The sequence below is a fragment of the Gadus morhua genome, unplaced genomic scaffold (assembly GCF_902167405.1).
Source record: "Gadus morhua unplaced genomic scaffold, gadMor3.0, whole genome shotgun sequence".
Lineage (NCBI taxonomy): Eukaryota > Metazoa > Chordata > Actinopteri > Gadiformes > Gadidae > Gadus > Gadus morhua.
In genome coordinates, this window is record NW_021964108.1 from 10,001 (window position 1) to 30,196 (window position 20,196).

Genomic DNA, 20,196 nt, shown 5'->3' on the forward strand with positions numbered 1-20,196 from the left:
CACAGGTGGACTAGCTTTAAGCGATACATCCCATGCAGGTCTTTGTTATAATGGGAAACATGTATGACAAAAAACTATTGAAAATACAAAATAATTAAAATGACCATGTAAAAATTAATCTGGGTTCATCACATTGAAGATCCTATTGAATTACAGCTTGTCCTCTTTATATTGTTGCAACTATAATGTGTATATGTTTATGTTAGGCGGGTAAAATATAACAATATTTCACACATAAAAAGGAGGAACATAAAACTAATCAGGGCAAGAATTAGTATTTGGGGATGCTCAAAATATTTGTTTGCTATTGATGCCCGGTAACACTAAGTTTCACCTTAAATACAATTGTTCCATTCCATTGTCTAATTTAATACAATTTGATTACTTTCGCTGCGGGACTGAAAGAGACCATGAAAGTTTACCAATACAGGGACATCCTTGGATCAGTTACAGGAACTATGATTGTACTGTACAGTTGTATGTCTATCGTGACATGACGTCAGGCGTACATTACATTGTTATTAGGAATTTTTGAAGGAAGACAATTATTGTGTAATGTAAACTTCCACTTATTCTTACTTAATCTGTAAAGTGGTAAAGAAACCGATCTCTGTTCTTGGAAGCCCGAATAATTCATGCGGAGGGTTGTACTTGGTGGCAGCGAGGGGGGACGGGTCTTGGGGAGTAGCCAGACCGCTCTCACAGACTCACGCACACAGCCTCGCATGGGTCACCAGCAGCAGTCAGACCGGAGTGCTACAGCTAGCTAGTGTGACTAGCATCCGCCGCTTAACTTGGACCAGAAGAGACTCTGTTGTTGTTCTTTGGCGATTTGTGGAGAACACCCGGAAACGAAGTTAGATATGTATCGTGTGGACTTCTGCGTTTTAAATGCTTTCAATTAGGGCGAAACAAAAACACGCTTGAGTTAAGTTTTGCTAAACTTGGCGGTGGCAGTGATTCAGTCTATTGGTTGGAGGAGCGACAGCAGATACCCTCCGAACGAGAGGGGCACGCGAACAAAGGTGAGATAAACATTCTATAGCTGTCACTTTACGTCAACAAACACGTCAGGTGAACGCGAATTCGGTGGGAAATCCGCCGGTTTTTAAAACGCGGACTTGGGATAGTCGTGCTCGTGAATGACGTCACTGGGAAGTCCAAAACATCGTAGCACATTCTACCACAGTGACATAAAACAGGTGCACTATATTACAGGGACTCGTGCAATATAGGGCATATTAATAAAAGTAAAGAGACTTAAAATATAAAGATAAACAAAGAAAGAAAAGTACATAATTTTCGTTTTTTTTCCTCCTACTAGTCCATTTCGTACTTAGAAACTGATGTGTCGCTCTATTACGTTTAATACATATAATAAAATAACATAGTTGAAATAGCATATTATTGATGATCCATGATTATCATCCATTATCATTATCCATGCCTCGTCACAAAGTTTAAACTCTCGTTTCACATGGGCCTCCGGGCTGTCATAGGCATACTTTGATGAAGTGTGATAGTAACTTTTTAAATCAATATTCATATATATATATATATTTATATGCACGCTTACGCCAGGTGTGTGTTAGTCGCTTGGAGCATCATATGAGAGGGACATGTTTCATGTTATGATGCTGCCTCAGGTGGGTTTATGCTACTGCCTGACGACGCTGAAGTTGGCATCCGATTCGCAGCATCCGATTCGGCTTGAAAACCACTTAGTATCTTCAAATCGGTCCTGATTGAAAACCACTACACCTAGACTCTTCAAATCTGGACTACATTATCACAGTGAGGCTATACATTATGTAAAACATAGTTTCAGATTTGTGAAACCTTTACCCTATTTGTGAAAATGCAATACAGGCTTATTTGAATGCTTTTTAGGGGTCCAGACCGCATTGCATTTTCACAAATAGGTTAAAGGTTTCACAAATCTGTAACTATGTTTTACATAATGTATAGCCTCACTGTGATAATTTAGTCCAGATTTGAAGAGTCTAGGTGTAGTGGTTTTTAATCAGGATCAGTTCTAATGCGGTCTGGACCCCTAAAAAGCATTAAAATGTGCCTTTATTGCATTTTCACAAATAGGGTAAAGGTTTCACAAATCTGTAACTATGTTTATTATAATGTATAGCCTCACTGTGATAATTTAGTCTAGATTTGAAGAGTCTAGGTGTAGTGGTTTTCAATCAGGACCGATTTAAAGTGGACCAGCTGCTGAATCGGATGCTGCGAATCGGATGCCAACTTCAGCGTCGTTACTGCCTGGCATTGTGAAAGGCTGTCGATGTACACCTGTATGAGTGGAATGTCGCCTAACCAGTAAGACCGAGTGTTTGTGAGTGTTTGCGTTTCCGAGCCCTTTGGCATGGCACCATCACCCCTTCAGCCACCACTGATTTAAATGGATTCCTAGTCGTGACGGCTAGTTGGCAGCGGTAGCGGTAGCTACATTGCCATGTGACGACAGCGTAGGCCTTTCTTATGATGTTGTGAGTGACCAAGCAACATACCAACATACCCTCTCTTCAACCCTGTTGTGGTTGCAAATTGGAGAACGTTTATGTGCCTCTAACCCTAGCCAAAAGTAAACCTGATGACATTTTTTATATAAATATATTTTCTATTTTCAACTAATTAATAAGGTGTACCAGAAACCAAAGAGTGTAGAACAGCACTTTGCACATCCTTAAAGGCCCAGGGTTAGGGTTTGATGCAGTAAAAGGTTCCTTAAAAGCGTCTCACCGTCCGTCCTGCTCTGAACAGCCGTGATGTCGGAAGACTGCGGGCGCCCTGCGTCCACCTCGTCCGTCTCCTCCATCTCCCTGCTGGAGATCAAGGGGGAGACGCGCCTGGTGCTCAAGGCCTTCCTGCGCAAGTCCCTGGACCTGCCCCTGGGCGACCGGCCGGGCCGGGTGGGGGGCGCCTACAAGGACAAGAGCAAATACAGGTACGTCCCAGGCCTGGAGGGAAGGCGCTGTTGGGGAGGTATTAGAGCTGTCACGTGAGGGACGACCCGCAACGGGACAACCTGTCAAGGTGTTCTCATTAAATCAATCAGCTATGATGGCAATGTACTTCCGCAATGCTTTGAGCATCTTGTTTTTGTGTAACCGGGGAAAGATCTGGTCTATGTTCTACTGGAGGATTGTTGATGTTTGATTTGTATCACATTGATTCAAATCAGTTTAAAGGCAGAGGTGGCCCGTTATTTAACAATAATGTTATAGACCCTCTTGGAATGTTATAGACCAATTAGGAGCAAATATTTAACAATTCTGCGGCATAGAGTGTAAGTTGTTGTAAGTGGCATTGCTATTGCATCCATATATAGCTACTCATCAGCTATCAGTAAGTGAAATGCTCTTTGAGAACTACTTCTGCATCTGTATGAGCTGACCAATCAACAATGAGCCGATTCAGAATGCAGACGTCCCCTCGGCTTACTGCCGACCAGTCGAGGCGACGCTCGCCTTATTGGTGCAGGGAGTCCATGTTGCCTGTCAATCACAGGTGGTCGAATTGGATGATGTTTGGGTTCAAATTCCTGCTCTCTTCTTCTCTTTTTTTTTTGCTCTCTCTCTTTACAGCTCTCAATTTTACCGACGGACGGACGATGAGGCCAGCTCCGGCGATGAGATGAAGAAAGGCTTGAAGAGCCTCATCCGGCGCACCATGCGTCGGCCCCCCAAAGACCCCGCCCCCGGGAACAAGGACCCCAACGGCTCCCTGGAGAAGGACGCGCGGCCCAAGGCTGCCCCCGGCCTCGCCGTGAACCGCCTCCGAGAGGTAGTCCATTCCGTCGTGGGTCGTCTGACCATAGGTCTGCACTGCAGCAAGGCTAGGAGGCAACGTGTTCACGGGCATATGGCTATATCAGGATATTGATATCGTGAGGGAATATAGTAGTTGTTGTTTTTTTGAGTGTCTTTGAGACATTATAAATGAGTTATTATTAGGGGTGTGCCGTTATCGGCGTTAACGGCTGCGTTATTATATTTGATAACTCACCGTTGCCCAGTATAATTGACAGTTGTCAAGGTAAACGAATGGATTTTTTGCCGTTTGCCATTTTAATCTAGATTAATCTAGATTAATTCCCAAATTAATCTAGATTAATTCCCAAATTATTCTAGAATAATTCCCAAATTAGTCTAGATTAATTCCCAAATTAGTCTAGATTAATTCCCAAATTAATCTAGATTAATTCCAAAATTAATCTAGATTAATTCCAAAATTAATCTAGATTAAAAAATAATATCTATGCCCACCACTAGTTATTATCATTATTTTTTTTATAAAAAGTCTCCCTTGTTTTATTTGAATTGAGCGTTCACGGTGCTGAGGTAAAGGCTCGTGGCAGATGAAGCTCTACTTTGTGGTGGTTCTGTCGTGGCCAAAAGATGACGATAGATAACAAAGAGAAATGACCCCCCAGCAGGACGAGCCCTTCTCCCCGTCCTCCACGTCGGAGGAGGACAACGGGGAGCCCCGGCTGCACAAGAAGACCAAGAAGACCAAGAAGCTGAAGAAGCAGTTCTCTGATCTGTTCCGCCGCAAGAACCCCAAGGACTCTCCGGAGAAGACGGACCCCCGGCCCCAGAGGCCCAACAAGCTGTCCCTCAACATCGGGCTGAAGGCCCCGGACCTCATCGACTCCCCCAGTAAGTTAGCCCCCCCCCCCCCTCGACACGTCAAGCACTCGACATCTCCCCTTGTAAAGACAAATGAGCACCAAGTGATGTCAGGACATCACATGGATGCTGCTATTGGCCGTAGGTATGTCTGCAGTGCACTCGCGTAGTAGCAAGTACTAGTAGTAGCAAGTGCTAGTAGTAGCAAGTGCTAGTAGTAGCAAGTACTATTAGTAGCCAGTTTAACGCACAATATAGCCATGAGTTTGTGGGGGGCAATACGCCCTTGTTGCAAACTATTCATTGTTATTTTCCATCCACATCATGTTAAGAATGTCTTTATGAAATGCATTTTTTGTGTGTGTGTGTGTGTGTGTGTGTGTGTGTGTGTGTGTGTGTGTGTGTGTGTGTGTGTGTGTGTGTGTGTGTGTGTGTGTGTGTGTGTGTGTGTGTGTGTGTGTGTGTGTGTGCAGACCACCCTCCTGAGTTCTACGAGGACGTAGCAGAGAGACTGGAAAGGATTGCCAAGCGGTCCAACACCACTAAGAGGATAGCTAGTCCGGTCGAAGCTCCAGCCGCCCTCGTGACCAACTCATCCACTGCCCAACCCACTGAACCTGGTGACTGCAGAGACCTCACACACACACACACACACACACACACACACACACACACACACACACACACACACACACACACACACACACACACACACACACACACACACACACACACACACACACACACACACACACGCGTGCGCAATACTAGTCACCCATAACAATTTAATTTGTTCTTTTTCCAGTTTTAACTAAGGAAGAGGTGGTGAATCAGCTCATCAATGTTCTCTCCATGGAAGCAGATGCCATCACCTCAAAGGTATATATTTATATTCACGTGAATACAGAGCCTCGACTCCACTTTGGGTTGAGACAGCTCACCGGACACACCCGCATTCATCTCTGTGGTTAAAAGGTTTATCTGGCGTCGGTTTAGACAAAAGCCCTGAACACATGTTGGAATTGACCAAAACCACATGTTATCGCATGTCTCTGGCGGTAACTCATAGCTTATCCTTCTGAAAATTGTCCCCAACATGACAATAAACTTCTAAATTAAACAAGTTTTCTGAAAACAATGGATGGGAAATCCAATGTGTTGCTCATCAGCTTTGGAACCCTACCAATGGATGGCATACGTGTTCATTTCCCCCCCTATTGCCCACCACTACCATGACACAGACATTCCCTACATAGGGATTGTGCATGCATTGTGTTCACGCCTGTTATTATCAAACATGGGTCTACAGTGCCCCCTTGTGGGATGAGTTGGTATATAATCCTCCACCATCCACACTCAAATAACGGCACCCAACGCCTGCATCCTTCCAGCAGTGCTCTGTACTCTAAGACCAGGGTTTTATGGGTAAACATGAATCATTTACAGGTCTGGAGAGTATGGAAAACATTATTTGAACTTCCCACAATGGGAACTTTCTTATTTAAATGGACGTCATGCCAACAATAGCTTCTTGGTATGGAGGGTGTGAAGGTTCCCTCGGAGAGAGGAAGAGTGAACGCCTGTTGCAGGCGCCAAGGGCACCTTGGGTGGTAACCTGGTTGTGCCACCAGCCCGCTGACCCCGACGTTAGGCCATGTACCCCACCCAGCTGCACCTCCAACACCCAGCGGTGACCGGCTCTGTGGACCCCGTTAGAGGAAGCTATAAAAGCCTTCTTTGATTGTTGTCAAACCCATTCTCTGTGTGTCGTTTAGCTTCTGCGTTTAAATTGTCCATGTGGCCTCCCTTGAAGTAACCCTGAAGTCCGAGCAGTCGGATATCATCCACGAGGTGGATATTAACACAAGGTTTTTGGACCGACCGTTTCCTGGACATGCATGTGGTGACGACCTGTATTCATATTTACGTGGATACGGTGATTGTGTACTCGGCCTTCATGGCATTTTTGTAGCTTTCAGGCGATCGCTCGGATGGAAACTGGAAGCTGGTGGACAAAAACGTCCAAAGAGATGAAGGGAGGGTGAGGAAGTTCTTAGCATACGGAGTTGTGGGTTAAATGCCAGGAGCAATACCTTCAAGGCTGGCGGCAAGCACTCCAGTTGAGGCGCAGAGCACACGCTGACCTCACTTTAAACCAGTCAACAGTCCAACCGTATCAAATGGACAACCCCATGCTACCCTACCATTCAAAAGACTTGGAGTGGAGTATATTGAAACAGCTGTTGGAGAGGTTCACCACTGAGGATGAATCGCAGACCGTTACAAACTACTCTTAAGTTGGACCACAGGAGAATACATTAAAAACGTCGCTATTAGGTTTTGTTGCCCAAAATCTTCCAAGAGTTCAAGAGAAGAAACGTTTCAGACGGAGAAGGAAAGTCAAAACAAAGACAAACCAGTTCCTGGTCCCCGCTAGGGAAGAGCTGCTGGAGGAACGGCCCTCTCCGTACCGCGGAGCCATGTCCGTCTAGAAGAGGAGCAGGTAGACACAGGAAGCCTTGAAGAAGTCCCAAAAGTAAAAGACAGAATAGGAGGTGGAAGAACTAAAAGACAAGCGGTGACATCTGGAGAGCAGTTCCTTAGGTTCAGGGGCGCGACGGTGTGTGGAGCTGTCGCTGGTTTTTGTGTACTTGCATTCCTGAAATGGAACGCGTGTGTATCAAACTCGTTCAAATATAAACCATCACTTCCAGGAATTCTAGAAGAGTATCCAGACCCCCCCCTCACCTCTCACCTCCCTCCCCCTCCCCCTCCGCCTCCCCTCTCCCAGATCCAGTCGGACCCCTTCCTTCGCAACAAGCTGACGCGCCTCTCATACCCCTCCTTCGCCAAGCTCCTGGACGCCTTCAGCAACATCGAGGCGCAGCCCGCCGTCCCGCCGCTGCCGGCGCCGCCCCCCCCCGGCGCCAGCCCCACCCTGCGCCGCGTGGCGGTCACCATGGAGGTGTCGCGCCGCGTGGTCACGGCCACCGGCGCCCAGCGCATGCAGGGCTACGCCGAGCGCTACATGGAGACCTTTGCTCCCTGGCTGAAGAGCCACGGCGGATGGGTGAGCGGGGGGGCGGGGTTAAAGGGGACGTCACGCCTCCAGGTGGGGGTGGGGCTAGCCCTCACACGCCTCTTCTGACACCATCTAGCGGGCTCATCTTCCTAGATGTGCAGCGTTTGCTACGGTCCACTGGGTAGGCTGGTAGACTGATCTATCCAGCACACATCTAGGGGGACACGCCCACTAGTGATGTCAGAAGAGGCCGGTTTTAAAAACGGTTTGCAACGGCTAATGACACCCACGCCTGGTGGTATGATATGTCAGCTTTAAGGCTTCTTAAAGGGGCCTTTCGTTTCTTTGTTACTTGGGGAGACAGCTGGAGGGGTAATGCAATGAGCATGTGCAGAGTAAAAAAAGGCAATTCCAAATGGGGTCACTGGCCGTAATGACCTCGGATCCAACACTCCTAGTATGTTACAGTGGAACTCTTTGCACCAGAAACAAAAAACTGTAGATGAGCTTTCGGAAGCAGATTGGAATAACTGTGTTTCTACATTGGTCAGCCTACAGAGAACATTCAGCAAATATCACAGACCAATTGTTTTTAATGTTTACTAGTACTAGTTGAATGTTTTAATGTTTACAAGTACTAGTTGAATGTTTTAATGTTTACTAGTACTAGTTGAATGTTTTAATGTTTACTAGTACTAGTTGAATGTTTAATGTTTACTAGTACTAGTTGAATGTTTTAATGTTTACTAGTACTAGTTGAATGTTTTAATGTTTACTAGTACTAGTTGAATGTTTTAATGTTTACTAGTACTAGTTGAATGTTTTAATGTTTACTAGTACTAGTTGAATGTTTTAATGTGTACTAGTACTAGTTGAATGTTTGCTGTTTACTAGTACTAGTTGAATGTTTGCTGTTAACAGCCAATAACGCTCCTAGATCCCGGCTTCAGCAACATGATTTGCTGAAACAATCGATAAGGCTCGATAATCACACCAAGCTACTTTTTCGGGGTCTGCACATGAACGTTGAATTACAAAAAGGGGTCCAGCTGAAAGTCATGTCTGTAAATGATTTTCATCGCTAATTATTTTTAAATAGTTTGGCTCCATACTTTGTTCACTAACTGTGCACTGATGCCAGCTTGCAGGTTGTTCTGGTACCGTAACAGTGACTCTGACATTAGCCTTTTTTCCATTTCTCAGGAGAACATTGTCCATTTAGAGGAGGCTTCTGAGTTTGACTGAGAGGTCAGAGGAAACCTTCCCTAGTGGCCAACAGGGGTATGACCACTTCCTGAAAAGCCGAACCGTTTCTCTCCCACCTGCTGGGAGAGAAGACGGCCCCCGAGAGCAGCCATCTTTAGCTGCGGGGGCATTGAAGAACAAAGGCTTCCTCGTTGAAGACGACATTGCAATGGTTTTGAAAGCATAAAAAACGTGAATACATGAATGAATGTATCATGAATCAGTTTGGAACATCCAGAAAGTCCTAATTTTGGGGTTTGGATTGAGCCCAGGTCGTTAATCCACGAGGTATAAAGATATGATTAGGACTAGAGCATCAACAGGTCTCTAGGAGGTCGTTGCTTTTTATATGACACGTCTTTACAAGAACTGAACAAAGAACGTTTCTTAATGAGGGGTGGTACTGTTTACCATTGTAGGACTAATCAGTGCGAGGATGTGATCTCATCCAGGAACACACGATGCAGTCTGGTTGTTCTGGGCCCTCAGTCCAAACCCCCCTGAAACGGTTGGGAATGCCGTGTCTTAACAAGCCTTTTTAAATTAGTGACGTGGAAAATAATGAACTGTGCGTGCACATCTTGCAGCCACAACCTTTTCTTTTTACTTTTAAATTAATATTTTATAATGCCAACACTAATGGCACAAAAGAATGTTTTTAAGCCATTGTCAACACACTCCCGGCTAGCAGTCGCCAGGCCGGACATTCTGAGCTCCGTGAACTATGCACATTTTTATTTATAGTAAGCACAGACAATGTCTCGACTCGATGCTGTATTTATTGATTTAAGAATGTTTTGCATGTTTTGTACGATTTAGTTTTTTTTTTAAACATTTTCTAATAAAACATTTTTTACAAAAAGTTATTTGTGCATTTGTGGTATTTGTGCTAGGCTTACTGCAATTTGATTATAATAATAAAAAGAAGCACTTAATAAATACACTTTGAACAATGCCATATTTATTTGAGTAACTCAACAAAAATACATTCAATAGATTACAGATCCAAAAACATTGTTGAAATGTCAATTTAAATTATGTGCACATTGACGCCATCTATCATTCATTGGTTTTTGTGATTTGTTTTTTAGTTCTGTGTACAGTAATATTGTCATCTATACCTCTTTGGACGTTACTGACGTTTACATCGGTCTACGACTAACGATTGCCAAGAAATACTAAGTGGTAATCAATGTTATACAATGTGGACAGGGACATCAGTACATGAATCATAAGCAAAGCACATTTTAAGACATACGTTTTTGAACAACATCCTTGGGTCGCTTGCGAAGCTCACAGACACCGGTTTTGGTTGCTGTTGGTAACGCAGCCGTTACCAACAGCAACCAAAACCGGTGTTGGACCCCCCCGGTCATCAAACCTTCTGAAACCTTTTAATCAGTTTGAGCTTTTGAGACACAGTTGTCCCACAGTTGAATCATGTTGTCATGTGATCAAAGGATTTTCAGTTATGTATGTAGAGTTTGTGTATGTGTGGTTACGCTGTGATCACAGGACAGTCTATGATTCATCTGTTCATCTTCATCCCCCAGACTCAGTCCAGGTACTTCTCAGCCCGCAGGATCTGACAGTACATCAGCAGCGAGAAGACTAGAGCCAGAATCTGAGCAAGGAAAACACAATCGGTCACAATGAGGTCAGGATATCTAAGACTTAATAGTAGCATCCTGGTTTACTTCTGTTGGCTCAAAGACACAGTTTCAAACATCAATTATGGTTTTTAGTACAATCTAAACAAAAAAACTAAACTCAATACATTTTTTTATTTTTTAAATATCTGTCCTAAATGTATCCTTATATGTACTTCTCTTTTGTAGATGCCTCTCTTACTTTACCTTCTCCCCTTAACCTGTTAACCGTAATCTCCTTCATTTCTTCTCTCCCTAGTGTTAAAGACTCCCGTGCATCGTATGCTACCCAGGATGACCTTACAGTCACTCTTCAATAAGACATCTGAACTCAAGACCGTCCGCCACGACCTCCCCACGCTGAACCAGAGCTCAACGACGGGACCAGTGACTACCTGAACGATCCCGATGCACACTCCAAACACCAGGACCGAGGGGATGTTGTCCAGCAGCCAGTTCCTGGCCTTCTGGTAGCAGGCCTGGGGGGGGGGGGGTAGGATAAACACCACACCGTCAGGAGGAGCGGAAGAGGGTTGAAGCATCCAGCCGTGGATCATCATGTTACAAGAACTCGATGGTGAGCCAGCAGGAATAGAGCCCAACAAGTTAACCACAAGGCAGAGAGAGGCTGGAGTTTGACCAGAAACATCTGTGATGTTGACTGGCTGTGAGGGATCGCTGCCGCGGTGAGCGTCCAATTCCAAGCATTCCCGTGTGTGGAAGACTGTACTGTACCCATGCATGTGCACAACGCACGCATCTGGAATGCGATTCCTGGGAGCCCAGCTTTCACAACATGATGACCCCCCCCCCCCCCGCCTCCCACACACACACACACACACACACACACACACACACACACACACACACACACACACACACACAGTCTGTTTCCCAACACCCTGAACGTACACCGCGGCCCCCCGCTGTAAGCCCTACACCCGCTCCTCCGGGATCCTCACGGCAAACATTTGCTAGCGGACCCCTCTGGGAACGAGGTCCAGTCATCGGCCCCCAGCTCGCTCACCAGGCGGTCGTCAGGAGGGTTGCTCAGGCTTCAGTCGGGTCGGCTGTTAGCCTTGGCAGCCAGGAGACCCCCAAACCCTAACCCTAACCCCCCAAAAACAGACATCTGCCCCCAACAACAGACATCTGCCCCCAACAACAGACATCTGCCCCCAACAACAGACATCTGCCCCCAACAACAGACATCTGCCCCCAACAACAGACATCTGCCCCCAACAACAGACATCTGCCCCCAACAACAGACATCTGCCCCCAACAACAGACATCTGCCCCCAACAACAGACATCTGCCCCCAACAACAGACATCTGCCCCCAACAACAGACATCTGCCCCCAACAACAGACATCTGCCCCCAACAACAGACATCTGCCCCCAACAACAGACATCTGCCCCCAACAACAGACATCTGCCCCCAACAACAGACATCTGCCCCCAACAACAGACATCTGCCCCCAACAACAGACATCTGCCCCCAACAACAGACATCTGCCCCCAACAACAGACATCTGCCCCCAACAACTGACATCTGCCCCGGGATCCAGTTCTTATAATGCACCGGTATGTCCCAACACAACTCCCCAACAGAACAACACAACTCCACAACACAACACTACAACACAACACTACAACACAACTCCCCAACAGAACAACACAACTCCACAACACAACTCCACAACACAACACTACAACACAACTCCACAACAGAACAACACAACTCCCCAACACAACACAACACTACAACAACACAACTCCCCAACAGAACAACACAACTCCACAACACAACACTACAACACAACACTACAACAACACAACTCCCCAACAGAACAACACAACTCCACAACACAACACTACAACACAACACTACAACACAACTCCCCAACAGAACAACACAACTCCACAACACAACACTACAACACAACACTACAACACAACTCCACAACAGAACAACACAACTCCCCAACACAACACAACACTACAACACAACTCCCCAACACAACACAACAACACAACTCCCCAACACAACAACACAACTCCCCAACACAACACAACAACACAACTCCCCAACACAACAACACAACTCCCCAACACAACACTACAACACAAGACTACAACACAACAACACAACTCCCCAACACAACACAACAACACAACTCCCCAACACAACAACACAACTCCCCAACACAACACTACAACCCAATACAACAACACATCTCCACAACACTACACCACAACTCCCCAACACAACACAACACTACAACACAACTCCCCAACACAACACAACAACACAACTCCCCAACACAACAACACAACTCCCCAACACAACACAAGACAACTCCCCAACACAACAACACAACTCCCCAACACAACACTACAACACAACTCCCCAACACAACACAACAACACAACAACAACACAACTCCCCAACCCAACAGAACCCCCCGGCCCCCCGGTCCCCCAGCCCACCAGCCCCCCCGGTGGGGGTCCCCCTCACCTCGCTCCAGCCGTCCTCACACTGGTGCGCCCCCACTGAGCAGCAGGACGAGGGCAGCGTGCCGTTCAGCACCCCGTACCAGTCCGTCTTGTTCGTGACGCCGCAGCACTTGAACTGCGGGCAGGGGGAGGGACGGACACACACACTGTCATTACACACACTGTCATTACACACACTGTCATTACACACACTGTCATTACACACACTGTCATTACACACACTGTCATTACACACACTGTCATTACACACACTGTCATCACACACGCGGGATCCCTCTGGGCGTACTTCACTCACACCGTCGTTGTTGTTGTTTGTTGTAATGTCTTATTTCTCGTGAATTTTAAACTAGGTCGCCCTGGTTCGGTTGGTGAAACACGTGTGAGTCCGGTCCGGTCAGAAGAGCAGCTTCAAACTAACTTGTTGGTGGCGAGACCGGGGGTGCTGCGTTGGTGTTTAAGGTCTGGGATGAGGCCCACCTCCGTCCTTTAGCCGTTTAATCACCCCCCCCCACACCCTGATTATACGTCCCCTCCTACACGTCCCCAGGCCCAGGCGTGTGCCTATCTACTGAACCCCTGCCTTGTGTGTGTCTGGAGTGGATAATATCTCAGCGGGACGGGGGCCTGACAGTGGGGGGGGGGGGGGGGTGTATCCATCCTAACCATCTTCTGAACGTTGTCCCAGGACTTCTTCAGGCCCTCATCACTCGTGTAAGTCTTCATCGCCTCCTTCAACTCGTCCTGCGCTTTGGTGTCCAGCTGAGGGGAGGGAACGACAGCAGCGTGTCACACGGTGATCCAGAAGGGTGGCTCATGATATAGATATGGACGAGGACGTTTTTAAATGATCCGTATAGCTGTGCTCCTTTATACCAGCGTAGCAAACACATGTTTTTAGTAAGATAACCTATGATGAGATATAATAAGTGATATGCTGCTGCACAGGTATTTAATCATACACATTTTCTACAGTGTTTTCTTTTCTTTTCTTTTTTACAGCGGACCGGCACAACAACACACAGATGTGTTCATCACAGCCTGTGGATCCGGGCCTTACCGTATTGTGGAAGACGTGTATCACCAGCACTAGCGTCACCTCTGTCAGAACCAGGAGCAACAGGATCACAAAGAACTGCAAGACAATAGAATAGAGCTATTTTTTATCCTTCACAGGGGCAAAACAGTTAATGCAAATGAAATGACGGAATTAAGTGAACATGGCAACAGAAAAGCACAGAAATCCTAAAACTACAAAGAGAGAGAGGTTAGTGTAGCCCATAATGTTCCTGAATATTGGACATGCGTGAGCAATTTCTGTTTTCTTTAGCCTTTAAAGACGATGTCTATGAACTGTCTTGGGTTTAAAGGTGAAACAGTTGTTACATCCCCCTCTCTAGATAAGACGGCGTGCTCTGCGTATCTCGTGACCTCGTCCCCACCCGCCCGACGCTTCACGTGTTGGTGCTGTGGAGGGTCAGTGAGTCGTAGTGTTCAGTCACCGTCATGAGGAGGCAGCGCTGCTCCTTCAGCGCGCCCAGGCAGCCCAGGAAGCCCGTGACCATGGTGACGCCGCCCGCCACCAGCAGCAGGTTGGCGGCGGAGAGCGAGGGGAAGGACAGGGGCAGGGAGGAGAATTCGGCCTGGGTGAAGGACAGCCACACCCCGACGCCAAACAGCCCGCAGCCGCCCAGCTGCGCACCCGAGGGGAAAGAGGGTTTGAACGTTGGTCAGAGTGAGAACCAGGAGTTAAAATGGCTTTCGCTTTGAGGTGACGTATTATACCACCAGGTGTGAGTGTGATTAGCCGTTACAAGCCGTTTAAAAAATCGGCCTCTTCTGACCTCACAAGTTGTCAAGTTAACAAGGTGTGTGACGGATAGATGTGTGACGTTTGCTACGGTCCACTGGGTAGGCTGGTAGACTGATCTATGCAGCACACATCTAGGGGGACACGCCTAGAAAAGGCAGCTTTTCAAAACGGCTTGTTTTGAAAAGCCGTTTTGAAAACGGCTTTTCACTCATGTCACTCATACCTGGTGCTATAATATGTCACCTTTAAACTAAACACAAATATGCATGTTCAATGCCAATCACAAAAATGTAAATAGCCTTTAATGAAATAGGTTAAAATGTGTTTTTCTGTTCATATATATTGCCTGCAAATAAATTAGCCGATGTTTCCCTATTCTAACAATCAGTCTTTTGGTGGTTTCGTCAGTTGATCAGCCACAAAACCCAGTAGTCCTCACTGAAAGGCTGAAGGTCTAAGCTTGAAAATACATTCAAATCCATGAAAATACTTTTGGCCTAGTTTGAACACTCTGGGGCATTCCTTGTAGCCCCTGTGTGTGTGAGTGATATGAGGAGCAGAGCGAGCTGGCACACAGCACGGTTCAAGCTCTTTTCCAGATGCTCCTCCGAGCAATGAGCAGGTCCTCTCCTGTAATCTAGCCGTGTGCTTTTAATCACAAGCCTAGATTCATGGCAGCCTTCTGCAGGGTAAAGTCAAGGACATGGTTCTGATTCCCGTTCGCCGTCCTTTAAGGGGCTGACTCATTCCAGTCTAGTGTGAACACCTTGAACTGGGTTGGACTATATCGATGGTTTAGTTGGACTATATCGATGGTTTAGTTGGACTATATCGATGGTTTAGTTGGACTATATCGATGGTTTAGTTGGACTATATCGATGGTTGGGAGACGCACAGACTGAACCCTTGAACTATACCTGCATCATTTAATGATTAAAAGAAAATAATGGTTAATTTTATTTTATTCGTTAAATAATGCAGTGATTGTTCTCTAGATCTATGAACAAAAGCAAAGCCGTGTTGGCCAAAGTATAGATCACAAGAAACCTGGTAGGATCGGAAATTCGTCAACAGAATGCAAACAAAAATTACCCAAAATGTGACTGAATTTGACAATATCATCAGCATCAAAGTCAAAGTCAAAGTCAAAGCATCAGGCCCTGTAGTAAACATGTTACTACAATACAAGCGAATCGTTCTATATTTGAATTGAACGCCTTCTGTTGCCAAACCTCAGCAACCATCATGTAGCTTTGCCAGTGAGAATGGGTGAGTTCCTGTTGGCTTTCTGTCAGCGTCAGCGTTTCTGTCAGTGTACTTAAATATCTCTGAGTCAGCGACAAAGAGATATATAGTATCATATATCTCTGATAAAATATGATCATTTTATTGATTCTCGCAATTCAATTCTTTGTTATCGAGCGTTATGGATGAAGGATGATAAAAAACTATTCAAAACAACTTTGGATCAACAAAGAGTCATTCACATTTTTTATCTTCCTCTTTGTGGGTCTCTTTGCAGTAATCACTGAAACACTTTTGGTGTAGGGCTTTTAAACTTGCTGTTTGTCATTTTTTTACATTAACAAATCGTAGAAGACTGCACTTTGATTTCCTTTGAATCGCTGATTTCATATAACTGAGATGTACAGATATAGAAAAGCCATTACCAGCATGCAAATATATTGTTGACAGTTTTGAGTCGTAAAACTAACATGCACAGGGTTAAAAAAAAAAAAAGGGAGGACAAATGCTATTGTAAAAATGTCATAAAACAAAATGTTTTGCTAGATTTGAGTCAGAACGTTCTCAAAAAAGTTTTCCTTAAAAGGAAATATTTCAGTTGCAGCAACTGCAAGCTGTTCGTCAACTCTTTTGTTTAAGTAGTCATTTCTGCTTTGTTTGACTACACTGTCCCAGCGTCTAGCTTCTTACAAGACATTGGATGCTGATGCAGAGATAGTGCTGTTCGATTCTTTATACAAAGAATAAACGCCAAAGCAACACCCGACTAGGTAAAGAGTTGAAGGAGTACAAACCCAAAAGATGAGGTTGAAGACAAACATCAGATACTTGACACAGCACAGGCACGTCCGAGACACCGACATTCTGAGAGAGAGAGAGAGAGAGAGAGAGAGAGAGAGAGAGAGAGAGAGAGAGAGAGAGAGAGAGAGAGAGAGAGAGAGAGAGAGAGAGAGAGAGAGAGAGAGAGAGAGATGCGCTGGGGAGAGTGGGGATAGAGTGCAGTAATTATAACTATTAAAAATGTTGTTTTCCAGGCTCTGCCTTTTTGTGTGTCGTTGCATGACTGCTTTAGTGTGGTCAAATAATTGACTGGAGAAGAGTTTTTTTTAATGTTTTGTTATGGTACACCTATGTTGTTGCTTTACTCTGTGACTGTGACTGTGTGTGTGTGTGTGTGGTGTGTGTGTGTGTGTGTGTGTGTGTGTGTGTGTGTGTGTGTGTGTGTGTGTGTGTGTGTGTGTGTGTGTGTGTGTGTGTGTGTGTGTGCGCGTATGAGTGTGGGTGTGTGTGTGTGCGTGTCTTTTTGCAGCATTGCTTGCTCGTTGCAATGTTTCTACTCTGAACACTGGAACCCTTCTTTACATCGATTTCTTCACGACACATCTTTTACCCTCTGCCTGTTTACGTCCTAATTGCGTTGAAACACACACTTTGCACGGTACTGTTTTATTTTGGTTAGGTCAGCCTGTGTCTGAACCTGTCATCAGTGGACATTCTACTACATAACCAGGTGCATGCTCCAGAATTACAGTGTTTGGATGACCAAATGGCCCTTAAAGTGACCCCCACTAAGCCAACCTTGCTGGCCAAACAGGAACTCGGTCTCCTGACAGGAAGGAAGCTCCCTCCCCTGCTCGGGGGATGGGGACGGGGATATGGGAGGCAGGTTTTGGGGTCGTAATAATAGCAAATGGCCGAGCGGATTGGTGACTCACCCTGCAAACCAGTACTACGACTCATTCATGCCGTCACACCACCGGCCCCAGTCTGACCAGTGCAGCCACAACAAGCAGAGGGGACTCAGTCCCTTGTGTTCGACGGAGGACTACATGGCCATGAGATGAATTTTATAATTACTGTTTCTAACGACCGTTAACGATCTCATCACATGACTCGCTCGTGTGATGAGATCGTTAATGATCATTATAAACAGTTGCAGAGCTATAATTCAGAAGACTTGGCTTTGGCAAACCGGTCTTTTCATTTTGAGCCATGTTGAGAATCTGTTTTGACTCCCTTGTTGCACTGCAGCCTTTTAAAGATCATATAGAGTCAAGATGATGTGTGTGTCTTGAATCTCGACTAACACAAATCAGTCCTTAATAAGGTTGAGCTGCTTAATATCTCTGGATGGTGGAAAGATGGTAGGCTATATGAATGTTTTTATAGGCCTAATGCTATCAAGATGCAGAATAGATGGCTTGTCTGTTCCTCTAATATAGAATGAGTCACTGTGGTGTTTTAAATGGCAGCTCCAAGCATTATACGCCACAGGATTCCAGATACCCTACTGGCACCATCACCATATTTCCAGTTAAACTTTCCACTGAAGATTGCACTCTTTACACAGCATTTTATTTTTATTTTGTTATTTGATGAACAAATTTAGGACTACAGTATATGCTATTCTTCCAATTATCCTACAAAGCTTTCCTGTTTCGTAGTTTGAACAGGTTGGTGCATTCAAAGAATTATTCTTTACAATGGGTTATCGTCATTATTCATACAGTAGGCTACTCAAATTATAATTCATGAGTTAAACATTAAGGCTTTTGTGTTTGCTGTTTGTGCACGGGTGCACCCAAAACACACTTAAAATGCACTTTACCTGAAGCTTGCTCTTTCAGGGCTTAATGGAAGAAACTTTATTCCAATCTCTTCTTTTTCTTCTCCTTGTAAATCGGTATAGATTTCCTTTGGATGGTATGAAACAAGCATGTGAGATAACAACTGGAATGTTCTGTTTCCCACTCTTTCTCTTCTTCCCCGTCTTTTCTGTTCTGTCTCTTATACTTGATCCGTCTCTTCTCTCCCTACAGTCTTCTCCTCCTCCTCCGGTTCACGCACAGACTGCAGTAATCCTGGCTATTCTCCTCGCTCTCGACGGGAGTTCAGTTACACAAGACTTTGGTTTTCAACTCCCTCTGGCGTTTCGCTGCAGCTCGCTAAAACAACCTCTTTCTTTCCCTCTCTCCTCTCCTCTTGCTCTACCTCCCAATCCCTTCCAGATGTCGGTGCCACCCCCCCCCCCCCCCCCCCCCCCCCCCCCCCCCCCCCCCTCCCCACCATCACCATTCTTGTCCTTACCCTTTAACTCACGTCAACCATCCGACTGGTCAGGAAAGGGAGGAAGTGTGCGTGCGGGTGTGCATGTGCGCGTGTGTGTGGCCTGTGTGTGTGTGTGTGTGTGTGTGTGTGCCTGTGTGTGTGTGTGTGTGTGTGTGTGTGTGTGTGTGTGTGTGTGTGTGTGTGTGTGTGTGGTGTGTGTGTGTGTGTGTGTGTGTGTGCGTGCGTGCGTGCGTGCGTGCGTGTGTGCGTGTGTGTGTGCGAGAGAGACAGAGAGATTGGAGGTGGGATTGTGGGGGTTACCCAGAATATAATCTCGGATCTAGCAGTCCTACTATAACAGCAGAACTTCGTGAAGGGGAAAGCACGGAGCCAAGGTCGGAAACCACTGCAAGGGGGACAGTTATAACTTAAACGCATTGTTTCCTGTTTCGTTTCGATGAAAACTCATTCGAGGGAGTAGATGAAACTTTCAGAATGGGATTCTAACTACCTCTATTTCCACATATGACCTTAGTCTGAGATCTTTTCTTATAGGCCTACTTTATTTTAAGATTTACTCTTGCCGGCCAAGTTTTAGTCCGCTAATTTCGATCTTACAAATCCCTGCCTCCAGCAACAGGAATCTAAAGTGAAACACCACGTTTACATATGTGAGCAGCTCGGCCATCAGCCATTAGATATTAATCTAAAGTCTGTTTTTTCGATCTACCAAGAATGTAGATGTCGTTTACGAATGTATATGTATGTATGACGTTTTCTGTTCTACAAAACCTTAAAAAAAAAAAAGGCAAGAACTACGTTTTAGCACACGACTCAATGACGCCACCTGTTGGTTAGAACCAGATCAATATTATTAAGAATAGACCGTTTATGTGAGAAGGGTCCATCTGCAGGCTTGGGCGTTTCCGTCATGACACAAGAACGCCCTTTAGGCGTTCCTGGTAGCGTTTCATCGACCAATCACGAGGTGTTTCGCCAGGCATACTGCGAAGCACA

At 45.6% G+C, this 20,196-nt stretch overlaps 2 protein-coding genes and 1 long non-coding RNA gene across 4 annotated transcripts in view; 2 read left to right on the top strand and 1 right to left on the bottom strand.

Moving 5' to 3' along the window:
• bcl2l12 (BCL2 like 12) overlaps positions 1-9,447 on the top strand; it is a 10,242-nt gene extending 795 nt beyond the window's left edge. The window contains exons 1-8 of one of the 2 annotated variants that reach the window (XM_030350235.1): positions 1-1,025; positions 2,776-2,959; positions 3,600-3,798; positions 4,448-4,673; positions 5,117-5,263; positions 5,449-5,522; positions 7,435-7,713; positions 8,869-9,447. The exon at positions 1-1,025 is cut by the window's left edge and continues 795 nt beyond it. In XM_030350235.1, the coding sequence (XP_030206095.1) occupies positions 2,781-2,959; positions 3,600-3,798; positions 4,448-4,673; positions 5,117-5,263; positions 5,449-5,522; positions 7,435-7,713; positions 8,869-8,910 (1,146 nt within the window). In that variant the 5' untranslated portion in view covers positions 1-1,025; positions 2,776-2,780 and the 3' untranslated portion in view covers positions 8,911-9,447. The remainder of the gene's footprint in view (positions 1,026-2,775; positions 2,960-3,599; positions 3,799-4,447; positions 4,674-5,116; positions 5,264-5,448; positions 5,523-7,434; positions 7,714-8,868) is intronic. The other variant, XM_030350236.1, reaches the window with a different exon arrangement.
• Positions 9,448-9,849: 402 nt separating this feature from the next.
• On the bottom strand, positions 9,850-19,131 carry tspan4b (tetraspanin 4b). The gene is made up of 8 exons (XM_030350237.1): positions 18,740-19,131; positions 16,926-16,995; positions 14,576-14,767; positions 14,134-14,208; positions 13,740-13,835; positions 13,078-13,191; positions 10,955-11,038; positions 9,850-10,534 (listed from the first exon to the last, which is right to left on the bottom strand). The coding sequence occupies exons 1-8, from the start codon at positions 18,847-18,849 to the stop codon at positions 10,466-10,468; spliced, it is 810 nt and encodes a 269-aa protein (XP_030206097.1). The 5' UTR covers positions 18,850-19,131; the 3' UTR covers positions 9,850-10,465.
• LOC115539037 (uncharacterized) lies at positions 13,729-14,768 on the top strand. Its single transcript, XR_003975657.1, has 2 exons — positions 13,729-13,869; positions 14,076-14,768. It is a non-coding gene; the product is annotated as an uncharacterized LOC115539037 (long non-coding RNA).
• Positions 19,132-20,196: the final 1,065 nt, after the last annotated feature.